The 15,361-nt window shown below is 41.9% G+C and overlaps 1 protein-coding gene and 1 pseudogene across 2 annotated transcripts; one reads left to right on the top strand and one right to left on the bottom strand.

The window, feature by feature from the left end:
* The first annotated feature begins 81 nt into the window (after nucleotides 1-81).
* Nucleotides 82-2,006, top strand: LOC143360326 (cell division cycle 5-like protein; annotated as a pseudogene). The gene is made up of 8 exons (XR_013083249.1): nucleotides 82-190; nucleotides 274-539; nucleotides 618-745; nucleotides 813-883; nucleotides 986-1,349; nucleotides 1,430-1,548; nucleotides 1,625-1,783; nucleotides 1,908-2,006. The product of XR_013083249.1 is annotated as a cell division cycle 5-like protein (transcript).
* A 9,065-nt stretch (nucleotides 2,007-11,071) lies between these two features.
* On the bottom strand, nucleotides 11,072-14,376 carry LOC143360284 (cell division cycle 5-like protein). The gene is made up of 10 exons (XM_076798995.1): nucleotides 14,278-14,376; nucleotides 13,929-14,194; nucleotides 13,720-13,850; nucleotides 13,150-13,652; nucleotides 12,901-13,075; nucleotides 12,396-12,830; nucleotides 12,197-12,315; nucleotides 11,962-12,120; nucleotides 11,600-11,881; nucleotides 11,072-11,511 (listed from the first exon to the last, which is right to left on the bottom strand). The coding sequence occupies exons 1-10, from the start codon at nucleotides 14,320-14,322 to the stop codon at nucleotides 11,296-11,298; spliced, it is 2,331 nt and encodes a 776-aa protein (XP_076655110.1). The 5' UTR covers nucleotides 14,323-14,376; the 3' UTR covers nucleotides 11,072-11,295.
* Between the last annotated feature and the right edge of the window lie 985 nt (nucleotides 14,377-15,361).

Raw genomic sequence — 15,361 nt, 5'->3', positions numbered from 1 at the left:
GGCACTAGCCGCGTGCGAGCGGCAAGAGCGAGTCGCCCCTCTAGACTCTGCGTGTTCGACGAGTCAAGACGGCTTATTAGAGCAATCAACGGAACTTGTACAATTGTTTGTTTTCTCTCATACGACAATAAAAAATACATAAAAGATGCCGCGTATTATGATAAAGGGCGGTGTTTGGCGGAACACTGAGGTAAGAAGAAAACAATTTCTAACCTAGAATTTACATTTTGATTATAAAACATATTTCCTTCATTTGATGTGGTGTGTTTATAGGATGAAATCCTGAAAGCCGCTGTGATGAAATATGGCAAAAACCAATGGAGTCGGATAGCATCGCTGTTGCATAGAAAATCTGCCAAACAATGTAAAGCACGATGGTTCGAATGGTTGGATCCAAGTATCAAGAAGACCGAATGGAGCAGAGAAGAAGACGAGAAGTTATTACATCTTGCTAAATTGATGCCAACACAATGGAGAACCATTGCACCAATTATTGGATGTACTGCAGCTTAATGTTTGGAGCGTTATGAATATTTACTGTAAGCTATCTATATAATCGTGGACAATTTTAGTAGAATTTAAATTTGCTATTGTATTCAATACGTTTTCTTTATCAGCGATCAAGCTCAGAAGAAATAAGGAGATGATGCAGCAGATGACCCTCGTAAACTCAAACGAGAAGAAATTGATCCAAATCCAGAAACAAAACCCGCCAGACCCGATCCTAAAGACATGGACGAAGATGGTAGAATCTATTTTATAAACCATTACTTCTTTTTCCATGTGAGATGTATAAAAGTGGTTATTTTTAGAATTGGAGATGCTGTCCGAGGCACGTGCCAGGCTTGCGAATACTCAGGGCAAAAAGGCAATAGTAAGAAATGTAAATAGTCTAAAATTACACATGCACTTGAACTTATGAAGTGTACAGCTATTTAAATGTCGGACTTTTATAACAGGTAGCCCGTGAAGTTGCAACTGAAAGTTGCACACAATTTTGGCTACACCTTTCCGTTCGCAACGCAGCGACGGGACTCCGGCGAATTCGTTCAACACACCGACGTCTATACGAACGCAAAACGGAGTTTTGGCTACCACGCCTGTCCGCGACAAGCTCAGCATCAATCCGGACGAAAATCTGGATGGATCAGAAACACCATTGATTCAGAAACAAGTTAAAGAACAATTGCGCGCCGGACTCAGCTCTCTTCCAACGCCGCGCAACGATTACGAGATAGTAGTCCCCGAAGGGGAAACGAGAGATGAAAATGCATCCACACCTGCAACCGAAATCGTTGAAGATCAAGCTGACATAGATGCCAGGCAACAGCAAGAATTAATGGAGCAGAGTGCGTAACGATATGGATGGAAACACTTTCGTATCTAATACAAAATAGTTTGTTCGGAATGATTGTATTATACTTTGCAGGGAAGAGGGAACTGTCGCGTAGATCGCAAGTCATACAGCGAGACTTGCCACGGCCGATTGAGGTGAACATGAACATTTTGAGGCCGTTTATGGATACTTCGTTGACAAACTTACAAAGAGTGCGGTCACATAAAATTTATTATTGTCTAATATAGGTACTATACAGAGTTATTGTTAATGGGTATTTGATTTTAGGCCGAGGAGCTGATTAAAAGAGAAATGATCACGATGATGCAATACGATTCACTGCAGAATCCATTTCAACAGAATCGTAAAGGTGCCTCGAGTTCGGTAGCCCAAGCGTATTTAGAACAGCATCCGTACATTAATTTTGAGGAAGAAGAGCTTACTTCTGTAAGTGTAGAAGTACAGGGTGCTCCATTTGAAGTTTTAGGAAAAAATATTTTTAATTATTAAACATTAAAATTATTAAATTTTAATTATGAAACTCTTGATCGACGAGATGTCGGTTGTGAAGGAAGGTATGGCGCACGGAGAGCTTAGTTTGGATTCCTACACGACTGTGTGGGAGGAATGCTTGTCCCAGATTTTGTATCTGGAAACTCAGAAACGTTAAACGCGAGCAACGCTGCCTTCAAAGAAAGACCGAGTGGAAGCATGCGAGAGAAAATTAGAAGAAAATCGGATGCACATGACTGGGGAAGCCAAGCGAGCCGCCAGAATGGAAAAGAAATTGAAACAATATAAATTGATAAGAAACAATATGTTTGCGGTTTAAGTTTTCTGGAGCAACATAATATTCTCAGTCAGATGTAGAATGTAATCTTCGTTCATAATATTTTTTCGATTATTCTGCATCAATGATCATTAGATACACTAATTGCTATGTTTTTTCTTTTTTTAGGGGATTTATACGATTAATCAACCGGACGAAAAAATTACGCGAATCTTTAGTGTTCTAGCACGAGAACGAATGGGCGAATTTGTTTGTGTGACCATAAAAACGCCAGTAATGGAGTATTTGCAAATTCTGATGGAATTGCTCCTTAGTCGTTACGAGGTACGTTACGTGAAAATGATCAGTGTTGGCGAATCAAGAACTGAACCGTTGAAACGTAAAATTATTTGCAGACATCGACAACGAGAACACTTGTTACATTAATTGGGAACGATACAATGATCGACTGGGACTTCAAGAAAATTGAACACGGCATGTACTTTCTACGTCTGTTTAAAAACGAGATATTTAAATACATGCTGAAGGACGCAGAGAAGACTATGGAAGTATTCGACACGTTGTTGCAAGCAAATGCGTCTCTTTTGTTAACAACGATCGAGCAACTGTTCCTGTTTGTGCAACGACACCGAAATGAATTACGCGAGAAAAGGGAATCTTTAGCGGACGCTATGATTAGAAGATTCTCTGCTTTCGAACGAGTCGTGAACAATCAAGAGGATAGGAAAGAGAAGATAATAAGCATTTATGGGGTCGTCGTGCACTTGAAGGAAAGGCCGATCGAGGTGCAGTCTCTGAACAAAGACTTTCACGCGTGGATACTCGATCGATTAACGGAGAGCCATGACGTGAATCACAAGATCAGGATTCTCCAGAATTTCCTCGTATGTTTGACCGACAAGACATCCGACTCTCAGCCAGAATTGCTTGCCATTCTACGTACTCTGCGAAGCGACAGGATATCCCTGTGTCCAAACAATTTCTCTCAGAGGGACGGGAAAGCTTTGAAAGTCATTCAAAGTATTCAATTCCATCATTCTATTCGCTGCTGGGATCGCTGAACACTTGTGGGACGTAAAAACGGAAGAGAATCTAAAGAAATACTTCAATTCTATCGGCCCTGCGAATGTTCTAGCTTCTTTGGAGGCGGCGTACAAGTTGTTCTTGAGCCTGAACATGCCGACAAACGAGAGATTCGACATACTGCGGCGTTTTCTTCTACCGTTGTTCGAATTCTGCGAGACTGCCGAAATCAGGAAATTTTTCGAGAGAAATATCCATGAGATATACACCATAATCGAACAAGCAATAGTTGGGAGCGGTTCGGACATGAGTCAACTGATGGTATCGAAGATAGGCTGCTACAATCTCGTTGCGGTCATGTTCGCGAAGGTGGACATTAATGAAATCGACAATCCCGACAGCGTCATCACAAAAAATGCTATCGACCAAGTGGAAACAGGCAAAGAACTCCTAAGAAATTTGTATAAGAGCACGCTGCAGGTACGTAGGTTGAAGACGCCTGATCCGGAACAGAAAGAGACGATGAGACTGTTGCATTGCTCCGCGTACGATCTTTCCGTAGCGATCGTGTCCTTGAAAACGGACGAAGACACTTACAAGAGCATCTTCGCCGAGAACCGAAAGAACGAGCAGCTGATTTGGGAGAACATTGTGGACTGCCAGAGACGGTACAATCTTGAGCAGACTTTCAAAGAGTATCCGAAGTATTATAAGAAGCTGGTTAACATAAGAAAAAGCATAAGAAAGCAGACGAACTCTGGGCAGAACTCTTACGTTTACAGCTACGATCTGTCCAACTGCACCTTGAACGAAGACATACACGCTTATGATTATAACGAAGCCGTTGTGCGGGATAGCCGCAGCAACGCTGACACCAAAGAAGAAAGCATGAGCGTGTTGCTCGAAAGTGACGAACTGAATAACCACGAATGCATGGCGACCATTTGCGGTGTGTTGAACCATATGATATCGAGACATATCTCTACACCGCCTGATGGGAATGTTGATGACGAGAATATCATGATACCAAAATGGTTGGAATGCTTCTGCGGCCCGACTGGCAACGACAATGTCAGACTGTTGAAGCTGAAGATTATATTGAACATGCAAACTGTGTTCAAGCCGTATGCAAAATATTGTCTGCAGGTAATAATACATGCCGCCTATTTATATTTGATACGGAATCCGTTGAACTGTGTCATCGCTGACGTTATAGAGATGCTGATAGACTGGCAGAGCGTAGCCCGGCCTGTTACGACCAAAGAGAAAGCGATCGCGCAGAAGTTATGGGAAATAATGATCGAGAAAGCTGTCGTGAACAAGAGGAACGATATCACCAAAGCTGTTTATAAATACAACATGAACATGATAAAAGTGATCCTCGAAATGTGGCGTGGTTGCTTGGAGTTGCCGCAGAATTTAGGTAGCAAAATGGAAACCGCGCCCGGGGCCACGGTATACTTGATATTGATTTGTATGGTGAACGGAATGATCAACAAGATGCTCGAGAGGGACGATATCTTTTAGTTTCTCGAGAAATCGCTGCGAAACTGGAAGGACGACGAGGAGACGGTTTTGCAGTGCTGCGAATGCTTCGGTTTGACTTTGAAGCACTTGAACGAGCACGACAGTCCCTCGAGCAGAAAGAGGCTGATCATCGAGCTGATCAGAAGCGTGTTAAGGCAGATGCAAACGTCGTTCGCGGCCAGACAAATCAAATGCATCCGCGCGCTCTGCAAAAGCTACCCGGACGCCGGGATCATTTATTTCGAATTTGTTACCGCGAACATGTTCAGGGTGGACAGAATGGGGCAATCGTATTGCTTGGAAATATTCTTGGAATGTTACCGAAATTCGACACAGAACGAGTGCTGAAGGAATAGAATATATAAAATTTCGCGATCTCTTGAAAAACAAAGTGCTACCTTACGAGAAGATAGCGTTACAGATTCTCTCTCCGTCGCATCTATTGTCTCTGGTCGTTTTGCTGACTCCGTACACGAAACACGATTCTTCCGAATACAGAGAATGTGCCTATAACATATTTATAGATATCTATAAGAAGTATATCGTAGATACGTCTGACGATGAAGACGTGAGAAAACTGCTGCACATTAGCAAAGAGATGTTGTTCAATGGCATACTAGATCCCGCTGAACAGGTACAAGAAAAGATTCTAGACTTCTGGACTTAAAGTGCACACTTGAGGAGCACTTGCGAACAGAGATTGCTGGAAACTTTGAACGCGTACGAACCTGGTGCTTGCAACAACTTTCTACCGTTCCTGCTTCTCATGATCCTGGACCTCACTAAGAAGTCGAAGAATTATATGCAGAAGATATTCGACGAACCGTTGCACGAGTGTTCCTACAGAGATTATAAAATAACACCTTCGTGGCGAACGAAGAATCTGGGATCGAAGGCGCCACTTTTCGTCCCGCCTTTAGCCAGCAAAATGAATCAGACGTTCACTCAAATGACCGCTACTCTTACAAATACGTTTGACTCTTCGTACACGAGACCGTACTCGAATACCGATTTCGATCTTCAGGCCATTCAAGATCCAGAATTCGAACCGACCTTCGTCAACGAAGAACCCACATTGATGTTGGATCATTATAGCTTCGACGACACGTTTAAAATGCCGGCGGTGCCGGAGCCTGCTCACAATAAGAAATCGAAACGATTCCTGAGCAGCTCTGTCGAGGTCTCGTCGGACTTTCGACAAAAAGAGATCAAGAAGAATATACAACGTGCTGAAGTGATAAAAGAAGATGCCGTGCGTCAAAGAAGCAGTGTGAGATTGTACAGGAAATATAGAATAGGCGATTTTCCAGACATCGAAATATTCCACTCGGCGTTGATCGAACCGTTGCAACAGCTGGCGAAGAAAGACTCGCAGATTTGTAAGGACTTAACGGTTTCTATTGTCTGCGCGTTTCTGAGAGACTGCAGAGATAACGAGTTTGTAAAGAACGTCGTAGATAGCTTGAAACTTATCGTCGAAAGAGAACGAGGTACCAATTCTATGGTAGCTGTGAGTTTGGAGATACTACAGGCTACTCGCGTTACTGATTGCTCGTCGGAGGTCGTCGCTAGCGTCTCGAGATTAAATAGTTTGAATTTCCTCGGTCCACTTGTTATAGAAGAAAATTTAATTTACCGTATAAACGATGTCGAACCGCCAGAAGAAGAGAGCGAGAAACTGTGATGCACAGGACACAACGACGCAACAGTGTCTGCAGAAAGAATGGTTGCAATTAGCAAATCTTTACGAGTCCATCAATGACGTTGACGTGGTCCTCAGCATCTTCCAGAATCATATTACAAATGAGGATATACGGGTATGTGTTCATTTATTGAACTATGTAGTCTCAATTAACGTGAACAATTAACCAGGTGGGCGTAACTTAGCAGTTTTAAAACTGCTGTATTTTTTCCAAAATTGTTTCATGCTATGTTGCTTCATAGGATCTGATCCTATTAAGGAAACGACTAAACATGATTTTAAAGTGCGTTTTCAATTGCAGGACGCATCGTTTGCTCAAACAGCTACCAATTGGGTTGAAGCGAAAGCGGCTTACGAGAAAGCCTATGAAACAGATTCAGTCTTGGTCAAAGAACACTGTCTTCAAGGCTTGTTCGAGTGTTTTGAGCAATATGTGTCGTTGGGACAAAATCGACGAACATATAAAAGAAAAATCAGATGGAAGCATAGAGAAGATTTGGGACGATCCGTGGAAAGATTGGATGATCCCATGGTTGTTCGAGGTTTTTGTAAGAAGATTAACAAACGCGAACGCTAATGACTCACAGAAGAATAAATACATAGCAAAGAAATACTTGTACCAGTTGGAGAAAAATATGTCAGATTATTCTGTACACATGGAACACCAATTCCTCTTGGCTGTTGCGAAGACGAAGTACTTGAATGGTGAGATTGAAACATATACGAAGAAGAAGCTGTCCAACTATGCTTGTTCCTGGATACACTGTCACAATCTCTTGCAGAGGACTGATCTCGATCCAATGATAAATGTGCATGTCCGGCATGAAATCAGTAAAATAGGTTCGAAGATCGCAGAGCTGAGTCAGAAAGACACAACGTTCTCTGATTTGCTAACGAGGAACACTGCGATCTTGGATGCGATTAGTGTTGCGAATGACGATGTACCTGCTATTCAAGAGTCATTGAATGCTTATTGCTTGAATCGACTAAAAGACTGTTGCACTGTGCCATCTCCGAGCATCAAGGAGTGCTATTACACTCTTTCAAAGTATTATATATATATAATTTGTAACGCGACGAGGAAACAATAAAGCGTCAAGACCCCTCGTCACCCCCCCGATGTAACAGAAGAATTGTGCCGAGGCAGCGTGGTCGGCGGTTCAAGGGGACTCGCGGGGTCTGGAACCTTCTAGACCCATAGTAACGCGTTATTGATAAAGATAGCAACGAGTCCATATAAATATCGGTAGATTACCGCGGAGTAAGCACTCTTGCTGCACCTGTAGGAGAGGACGAGGTAAGACCACGGCCGCCTACAGGATGGGAGAGTACGAAGCAATGCTATCGGACGCGCCCAGCAGCCCAGGAGAGGACAGGGGTTGCACCTGGACGCCTCTCTGGATACATGGGAGAGGACGGCCATGAAGGCCGGCCGCCCGCCGAGAGGAAAGAACTGGGTAGCTTCCTGGCCGCCTGAGAGTAGGGACGCCTGGTTCCTCTGTACGTTTCGGAGAGGACGGCCATGAAGGCCGGCCGCCGATCGGACATGAGAAAACAGGCGAAACCGCGTCGTCATCGTATTCCCAGAGGAAGAGTACGGTTGAAATAAACCGGACGCCCGATGGTGGTATCGCGTATTATATAAAATCTTTTCCTAAATTAATCGTTGCTAGCTTTGTCTCTCACTCTTTTGAAAGAATCTATTGTCACGTCGGACGACCGACGTGTTGTTGATGACGTCACCCGCGACGCATCATAGGTTAAGGTAGAAAATAAGTTAATTATAAGTTATTACTTCCCCATCATTTCCATCCGCGAGCGCGCCAACACGCTCGACAGTACGTCATCAGGTACTAGCGAACCCCACCTTGATACCCGGTTGCGTCACACTCGCCCCACACGGACCCCGAGCGAAGAAGGTCCGTGTAGCCCCTAGAAAAACGCAAGCTCGCGCTTGATCGCCCTTCAGTCGCGCTCACATCTTGCAATTTCGTTCCAAAGCGTTACTATATCAAGCGTCTTATAGTTTCTACTACTTCCATATTGTATTTTACCGCTTATATCATTAACCAGTATCACGCGTATTAATTATATCTTTAGTTTACTTATATCTTTGTATTATCCTTTTCACGTATTAAACAAGTATTATTATTAAACTCAGTGTTTATTATTCCCATTCCGGTTCTACGCGAAGTGAAGAGCATCGTGACATAATAATTAAAATATCATCAATAAGTTCCCTGATTGCGTGTCTGAGCTCACCAGGCTGTCTCGGCGCAAGAACGGAATTTCTCGCGAAATAAGACTGAATCTTTCCCTTAGCGTGTGTCTGAGCCCACCAGGCAGTCTCGGCACGATAGCGGAAGATTCCCGAATGAATAGACAGTGCATCGTAAATTCGTGGTTGTTCTAAAAGCTCTTCATGCCACGCCGCGCCGGACGAAAATATCAATTAAAGCGGTTAGCTCGCGAGTACGAATCCGACGTGTCCAACTATCGCTTCAGTCCGTACGTCGGCATCTATTCCGCTCCGCGTATAATCCGCGAAACCGTGTGTTCCGCGAGAATACGAGTCGTCGCCGGTCCAGCTCCAGCTCCTGCCCAGCAGCAGCAGCCACAGTCACAAAAGGAAGTCAGGGTCCCTGTGCGTACACGCACACAGGTCATCCCTACTGGCCCACGTTACGATCTGGTGCCAATCACCCTTCCACCAGTCATCCACAACGTCGCCCGAATACCTGCCCGCGACCCGAGGAAGAAGCTGTACGCGAAGGTGAACGCCAGCGGTGTGACCCAGGCCATAAACTAACTCCCCGTCAACGGCAGCAGCGAGACGATAGGGCAGCGCTGGTAAGTGCCGGACTTGCCATTATATCGCGAATTCCGAGTCATACGACGGACGTACGCGCCGCGTGGACCGAAGTCGGGTAATTAGCGTCTTGATCCGCGGTAAATCTCGCGATCCCAAAAGGAGGGAGGGAAGAAAACCAAACGCGAGCCGCGGGACGTAACACTATTTTATAACAAAACCTATCTCCTCATCCTTTGTACTAACGTGTTTGGAAAATATATCCTATGTCTCCAGATATTCCGACTCCTGTCATTCCGCAACCACCGCAATCCTTTACGTTACAAATTTAATTATTTAATGTTGCTTCAACATCAAAGGTCATTAGCAACACGGTACATTTTCTTACAATATATTATACAAATTTGTATCCTTGATATACTTGGCAAGACAATTGGCGATACTCGTGCGGTCTACGTTGAAAGCGATGAGCTACGGATCTCTCGAAGCAGCCCATTATTTCCCTTGCTTACTGAAGTCTGAATATTTCGAGGACGAAGAGACAAAGGGTATTTTCTTGAAATAGAGCGAGGGGATCCAAACTTGGTTGTTCCTGTCTTGGCAAACCCAGCTGTTCTCACATCTAGGGACCGCTATTGCACCGTTGATCATACCAATCCTGAAGCGCATCGTCGAAACTTATCCAAATGCTGTGATGTATACGTATAGCTACTGTTATTATTAATTAAAAAAAATTTTCTTTCATGAATAAATATTTTTTCCACCTCAGCACCATAAGATTTTTACTAGATGACTTTAAAAACACATTAGAACTATTTTTAAATAATTTTACTCGAAAACATTCTAGTTTACTCTTTATTTCACCGTTCTACTAATTTTTTATGGGCTGCATTGCAGCTCTGTTTAACACCCCTTTACAACCCAATACCATGGTACCATCCATATTCAAGGAAGAACAATTTTTTTGCGACGATCATTGAAAAAATAAAAGTGTTTCCTTCATTTCAGTCCTTTAGTGCGTTGGTGACGTAGCGCCCAGCACACCTACCTGTGTTCTGTGTCACATCTGGAGTTTTATGGTACGCTAACAATCCCTATTGAGTCGCAAGCCAGACCATACAAACGAATGCATCCACAACTTCCAGAGACCTGCCTCCAAAACTAATTAAAGGAAGGCTAGACATGCAGTGTGTACTAAACTCCTCAAAAGAGGTGGATTCCAGTCGCTCGTGTCATAAACCGCATTCGATACTTCATCGACAGGGTGATCTTACATATTTCTGTAACAGTTCCTGAACACATTATCATTCATCTGAAACTGCTTTGTACGACATTACACACGCCACATAATTTTTATTTTCTAATTTTGTCAAAGTAGTATATATAACAGAATCATACAAGTGTCTACAATTACTTGAAATCCAAAATACAGAGCGTTTCTTCCTCTGCGACTGTAAAAAAAGGACTTTAAAAGAATGTTAAGATAACAGGTGGGCTGTCCTTCCAAAAGGCACCTGTGGCCAGAGTTGGGCATTATTTAGATAACAAATTATTTAAATAACGATTCCAATAAAAGATACTTTAACTTTATTCGTTATTCGAAGGTTCGAATAAAAAAAGTATCTTTGTCGAATAAATAATTTTATTCAGACCTAAGGTATATTTACTATTAATTATACGATTACTTAAAGTTATAGGAACATAATATATTTTATATACAAATCCGTTTCTACTCATTTAAATAAAGCAAGTAATTTAATATAGATTATACTTCACTTTTTCTACGAAAACCAAACGAAATGAACAGTTACTACTTAAAGGTAATAATGAATTTTACCAAATCAGTGGTTCAGTTTAAAATGAACAATAATGCTGAAGTAAAAGTTGGTTTCAAGATTTATTTTTTATACTTTTCTTCACTTAACAGCTATACTATTTTAATTAACTTTTTGCGTACAATAAATTATATTCACATTAAATTTGTTCAGTCCAGAAATACTGAATCGTCAGTCATGCACAATTGCTTTTATTTATATAAAATTATTATATAAAATTATTATATATACTTTCTGGCAAGTACAGTCATTATATTATATATGTATTTAACATTATTGCAACTGATCTTGTAATTGCGCGTATCGTACTTGCAACACGCGTTCTCGCTCTCTTTGTCTGTTAACGTCTTCCATAAGTGCATTCACTCGTCTTGGCACCGCCGCTTCTTCCTGCGTTTGCAAGAATGTAAACGTCGAAAGTTCTAGATGCGCCTGCTCTATTTGCTCCCACAAATCGTGTAGCTGTTTCGTTAATACTTGTGCTCTAGTCTATAATTTGGAAAATTATACGAGTGAGCAACTAAATTTGATATTGACATTTAATTCTAATTTTTTATAGCAACACGAGTCTGAATACCTGATACCCTCCAGTGAGAACTTTCAATTTCTTTTCCATTCTGGCGGCTCGCTTGGCTTCCCCAGTCATGTGCATCCGATTTTCTTCTAATTTTCTCTCGCATGCTTCCACTCGGTCTTTCTTTGAAGCCAGCGTTGCTCGCGTATAACGTTTCTGAGTTTCCAGATACAAAATCTGGGACAAGCATTCCTCCCACACAGTCGTGTAGGAATCCAAACTAAGCTCTCCGTGCGCCATACCTTCCTTCACAACCGACATCTCGTCGATCAAGAGTTTCTTCGCCTAAATCGGATACGTGTTTAATAATTAAAAATATTTTTTCCTAAAACTTCAAATGGAGCACCCTGTACTTCTACACTTACAGAAGTAAGCTCTTCTTCCTCAAAATTAATGTACGGATGCTGTTCTAAATACGCTTGGGCTACCGAACTCGAGGCACCTTTACGATTCTGTTGAAATGGATTCTGCAGTGAATCGTATTGCATCATCGTGATCATTTCTCTTTTAATCAGCTCCTCGGCCTAAAATCAAATACCCATTAACAATAACTCTGTATAGCACCTATATTAGACAATAATAAATTCTATGTGACCGCACTCTTTGTAAGTCTGTCAACGAAGTATCCACAAACGGCCTCAAAATGTTCATGTTCACGTCAATCGGCCGTGGCAAGTCTCGCTGTATGACTTGCGATCTACGCGACAGTTCCCTCTTCCCTGCAAAGTATAATACAATCATTCCGAACAAACTATTTTGTATTAGATACGAAAGTGTTTCCATCCATATCGTTACGCACTCTGCTCCATTAATTCTTGCTGTTGCCTGGCATCTATGTCAGCTTGATCTTCAACGATTTCGGTTGCAGGTGTGGATGCATTTTCATCTCTCGTTTCCCCTTCGGGGACTACTACCTCGTAATCGTTGCGCGGCGTTGGAAGAGAGCTGAGTCCGGCGCGCAATTGTTCTTTAATTTGTTTCTGAATCAATGGTGTTTCCGATCCATCCAGATTTTCGTCCGGATTGATGCTGAGCTTGTCGCGGACAGGCGTGGTAGCCAAAACTCCGTTTTGCGTTCGTATAGACGTCGGTGTGTTGAACGAATTCGCCGGAGTCCCGTCGCTGCGTTGCGAACGGAAAGGTGTAGCCAAAATTGTGTTCGGAGTCGCCACGGCGTTTGTAGTAGGGACGACACCGGTGAAGTCCGAATTCGTTAACGGAGTATTTAGCCCGCCTATAAATGAAAAAGTCAAAGCGTTAGTATCTTCGACGTGTATCATCTTCGGATAAAACACCTCACGCACCTTTCAGTGGAGTATCAACATGAGTAAGAGCCATAACGTTCTGGGCTTCTTGAAGAATTCTATCTGTAGCAGCTGGAGTACGAGGAGTTACAGCCGCGTTTGTCGGTAAAGAATAATCGGCCAGGAAAATGTCCGATAATGTTATTCCACTTTCAGTCGCAACTTCACGGGCTACCTGTTATAAAAGGCCGACATTTAAATAGCTGTACACTTCATAAGTTCAAGTGCATGTGTAATTTTAGACTATACCTCTGACGCTCTTCCAAGCTTAACAACTTGTTGTAATTCTTGGTCAGATATCTGTGGCTCTGGCAGAAGCAGTTTACTTCTTTTCTTTATCGGCTCCTCATTATTAAGCATTCCCATTGGAATATCATTCTCTTTGCGCTGTTTTAATTTTTGCTGGTCTATCCTACGATCCATTTCTTCCTTCTCTTGCCTCAATTCCCCGTCTAAATGTTGTTGTCTCATTCTAGAGAAGTCGATAGCCAGTGGATCCACATGCTCGTTGAACGTATCGTAGAATCCAGTTGCAGGCCGCTTCTCGAACGGAATTTCGGAGTTGTAATTAACCCCGCGTTTCCGTTTATTTTTCTGCGCGACCGTAATACCAGCAGCCCTCAATTCTCTGCGCTTTTGTAGGGCAGCCAATCTGCGAGCTTCTTCCAGTTGCTTCTCCCTGGCTTTACGCTTTGCCTTTTTACCCTGGGTATTCGCAAGCCTAGCACGTGCCTCGGACAGCATCTCCAATTCTAAAAATAACCACTTTTATACATCTCACATGGAAAAAGAAGTAATGGTTTATAAAATAGATTCTACCATCTTCGTCCATGTCTTTAGGATCGGGTCTAGCGGGTTTTGTTTCTGGATTTGGATCAATTTCTCCTGGTTTGAGTTTACGAGGGTCATCTGCTGCATCATCTCCTTCTTCTTTCTTCTGAGCTTGATCGCTGATAAAGAAAACGTATTGAATACAATAGCGAATTTAAATTCTACTAAAATTATCCACGATTGTATAGATAGCTTACAGTAAATATTCATAACGCTCTAAACATTGAGCTGCAGTACGTCCGATAATTGGTGCAATGGTTCTCCATTGTGTCGGCATCAATTTAGCAAGATGTAATAACTTCTCGTCTTCTTCTCTGCTCCATTCGGTCTTCTTGATACTTGGATCCAACCATTCGAACCATCGTGCTTTACATTGTTTGGCAGATTTTCTATGCAACAGTGATGCAATCCTACTCCATTGGTTTTTGCCATATTTCATCACAGCGGCTTTCAGGATTTCATCCTATAAACACACCACATCAAATGAAGGAAATATGTTTTATAATCAAAATGTAAATTCTAGATTAGAAATTGTTTTCTTCTTACCTCCGTGTTCCGCCAAACACCGCCCTTTATCATAATACGCGGCATCTTTGATATATTTTTTATTGTCGTATGATAGAAAACAAACAATTGTACAAGAAGGCTGATACAGTAAAGATTCGAGTTTTGTCACTTTTTCGGTTCTTCAGAGTGACAAATCCGGGGAACGTCGGACGTTTCTCGCCGGCGTCCCAGGTGGTGACGGCGAAACTCGAGAACCGTCGCGGCCACAACATTGTCGCGTATATCGGTGTGAGGCTAGAAGACCACTACTAATCCAATTACAAAACTTCTTTATTTTTCATTATTTTTTATGAAACTTTTACCAACATATTCGTGGCATTTTTCCGATTAAAATGACACCAAATATAATATAATTCCGATGATATTTACTTGTGTAACAAGCATTAAAAGTTTCGAACACAGAGAAGGACAGCGTATGAGGAAGAAAGAGACGCGACGAGTCGAAGCGTTCGGAAAAGATCAAAGCTCGCGTGAGCGCAGGCCTTTAAATGAAAAATGTAACTTCTTTATTATTAATTATTTTTTTATGAGACTTTCACCAATGTATTCGTGGCATTATTCTGATTAAAATGATACCAAACGCGTTATAATTCGGATCACATTTACACTAATTTTTCGTTAATGTAATTGTTATGGGAAGCAAGTTTCATCGTTCATTACACATTACACATTACATAATAAAAATATTTAAGTTTTAATTTAAAGACCTGAGCTCACGCAGGCCTTTAATAACTTTACGCGATGTGGTCCAATCAATTTTGAATTGAATTGAATCTTTACCTTTACTTTATCCTTTGAATCTATCCTCCCCCAAAGCTGGTCCAATCAATTTTAGCTTTCCTTTTTATTGATGTAGCAAATCGAATCTAGGATAGAAGGAACGAATTGTAAGTTTAGACCTTATAATCACATGAAATAATTAAGATCTAATTAATTGTAATTAATGATTTTACCTAACAAGAATGATCTGGTGGCTCTCAACATATGGTCTAATACTGGCGTATCGTTGTATTCTTCGAGTACCGCTAAAGAACTCTCAATTCTCTGTCTATCATTTGAATTT

The sequence above is a fragment of the Halictus rubicundus genome, chromosome 13 (genome assembly GCF_050948215.1).
Source record: "Halictus rubicundus isolate RS-2024b chromosome 13, iyHalRubi1_principal, whole genome shotgun sequence".
Lineage (NCBI taxonomy): Eukaryota > Metazoa > Arthropoda > Insecta > Hymenoptera > Halictidae > Halictus > Halictus rubicundus.
Note: the sequence above shows the minus strand (reverse complement) of the source record. Positions and strands in the feature narration are given on the sequence as shown.

Coding starts and splice junctions, on each gene's coding strand:
- LOC143360284 (XM_076798995.1), bottom strand. CDS start 14,322: ATGCCGCGTATTATGATAAAGGGCGGTGTTTGGCGGAACACGGAG. Junction 12,121..12,196: donor CGTTGACAGACTTACAAAGA/GTGCGGTCACAT, acceptor ATTTGATTTTAG/GCCGAGGAGCTGATTAAAAG. Junction 11,512..11,599: donor TTCTCACTGGAGGGTATCAG/GTATTCAGACTC, acceptor TCCAAATTATAG/ACTAGAGCACAAGTATTAAC.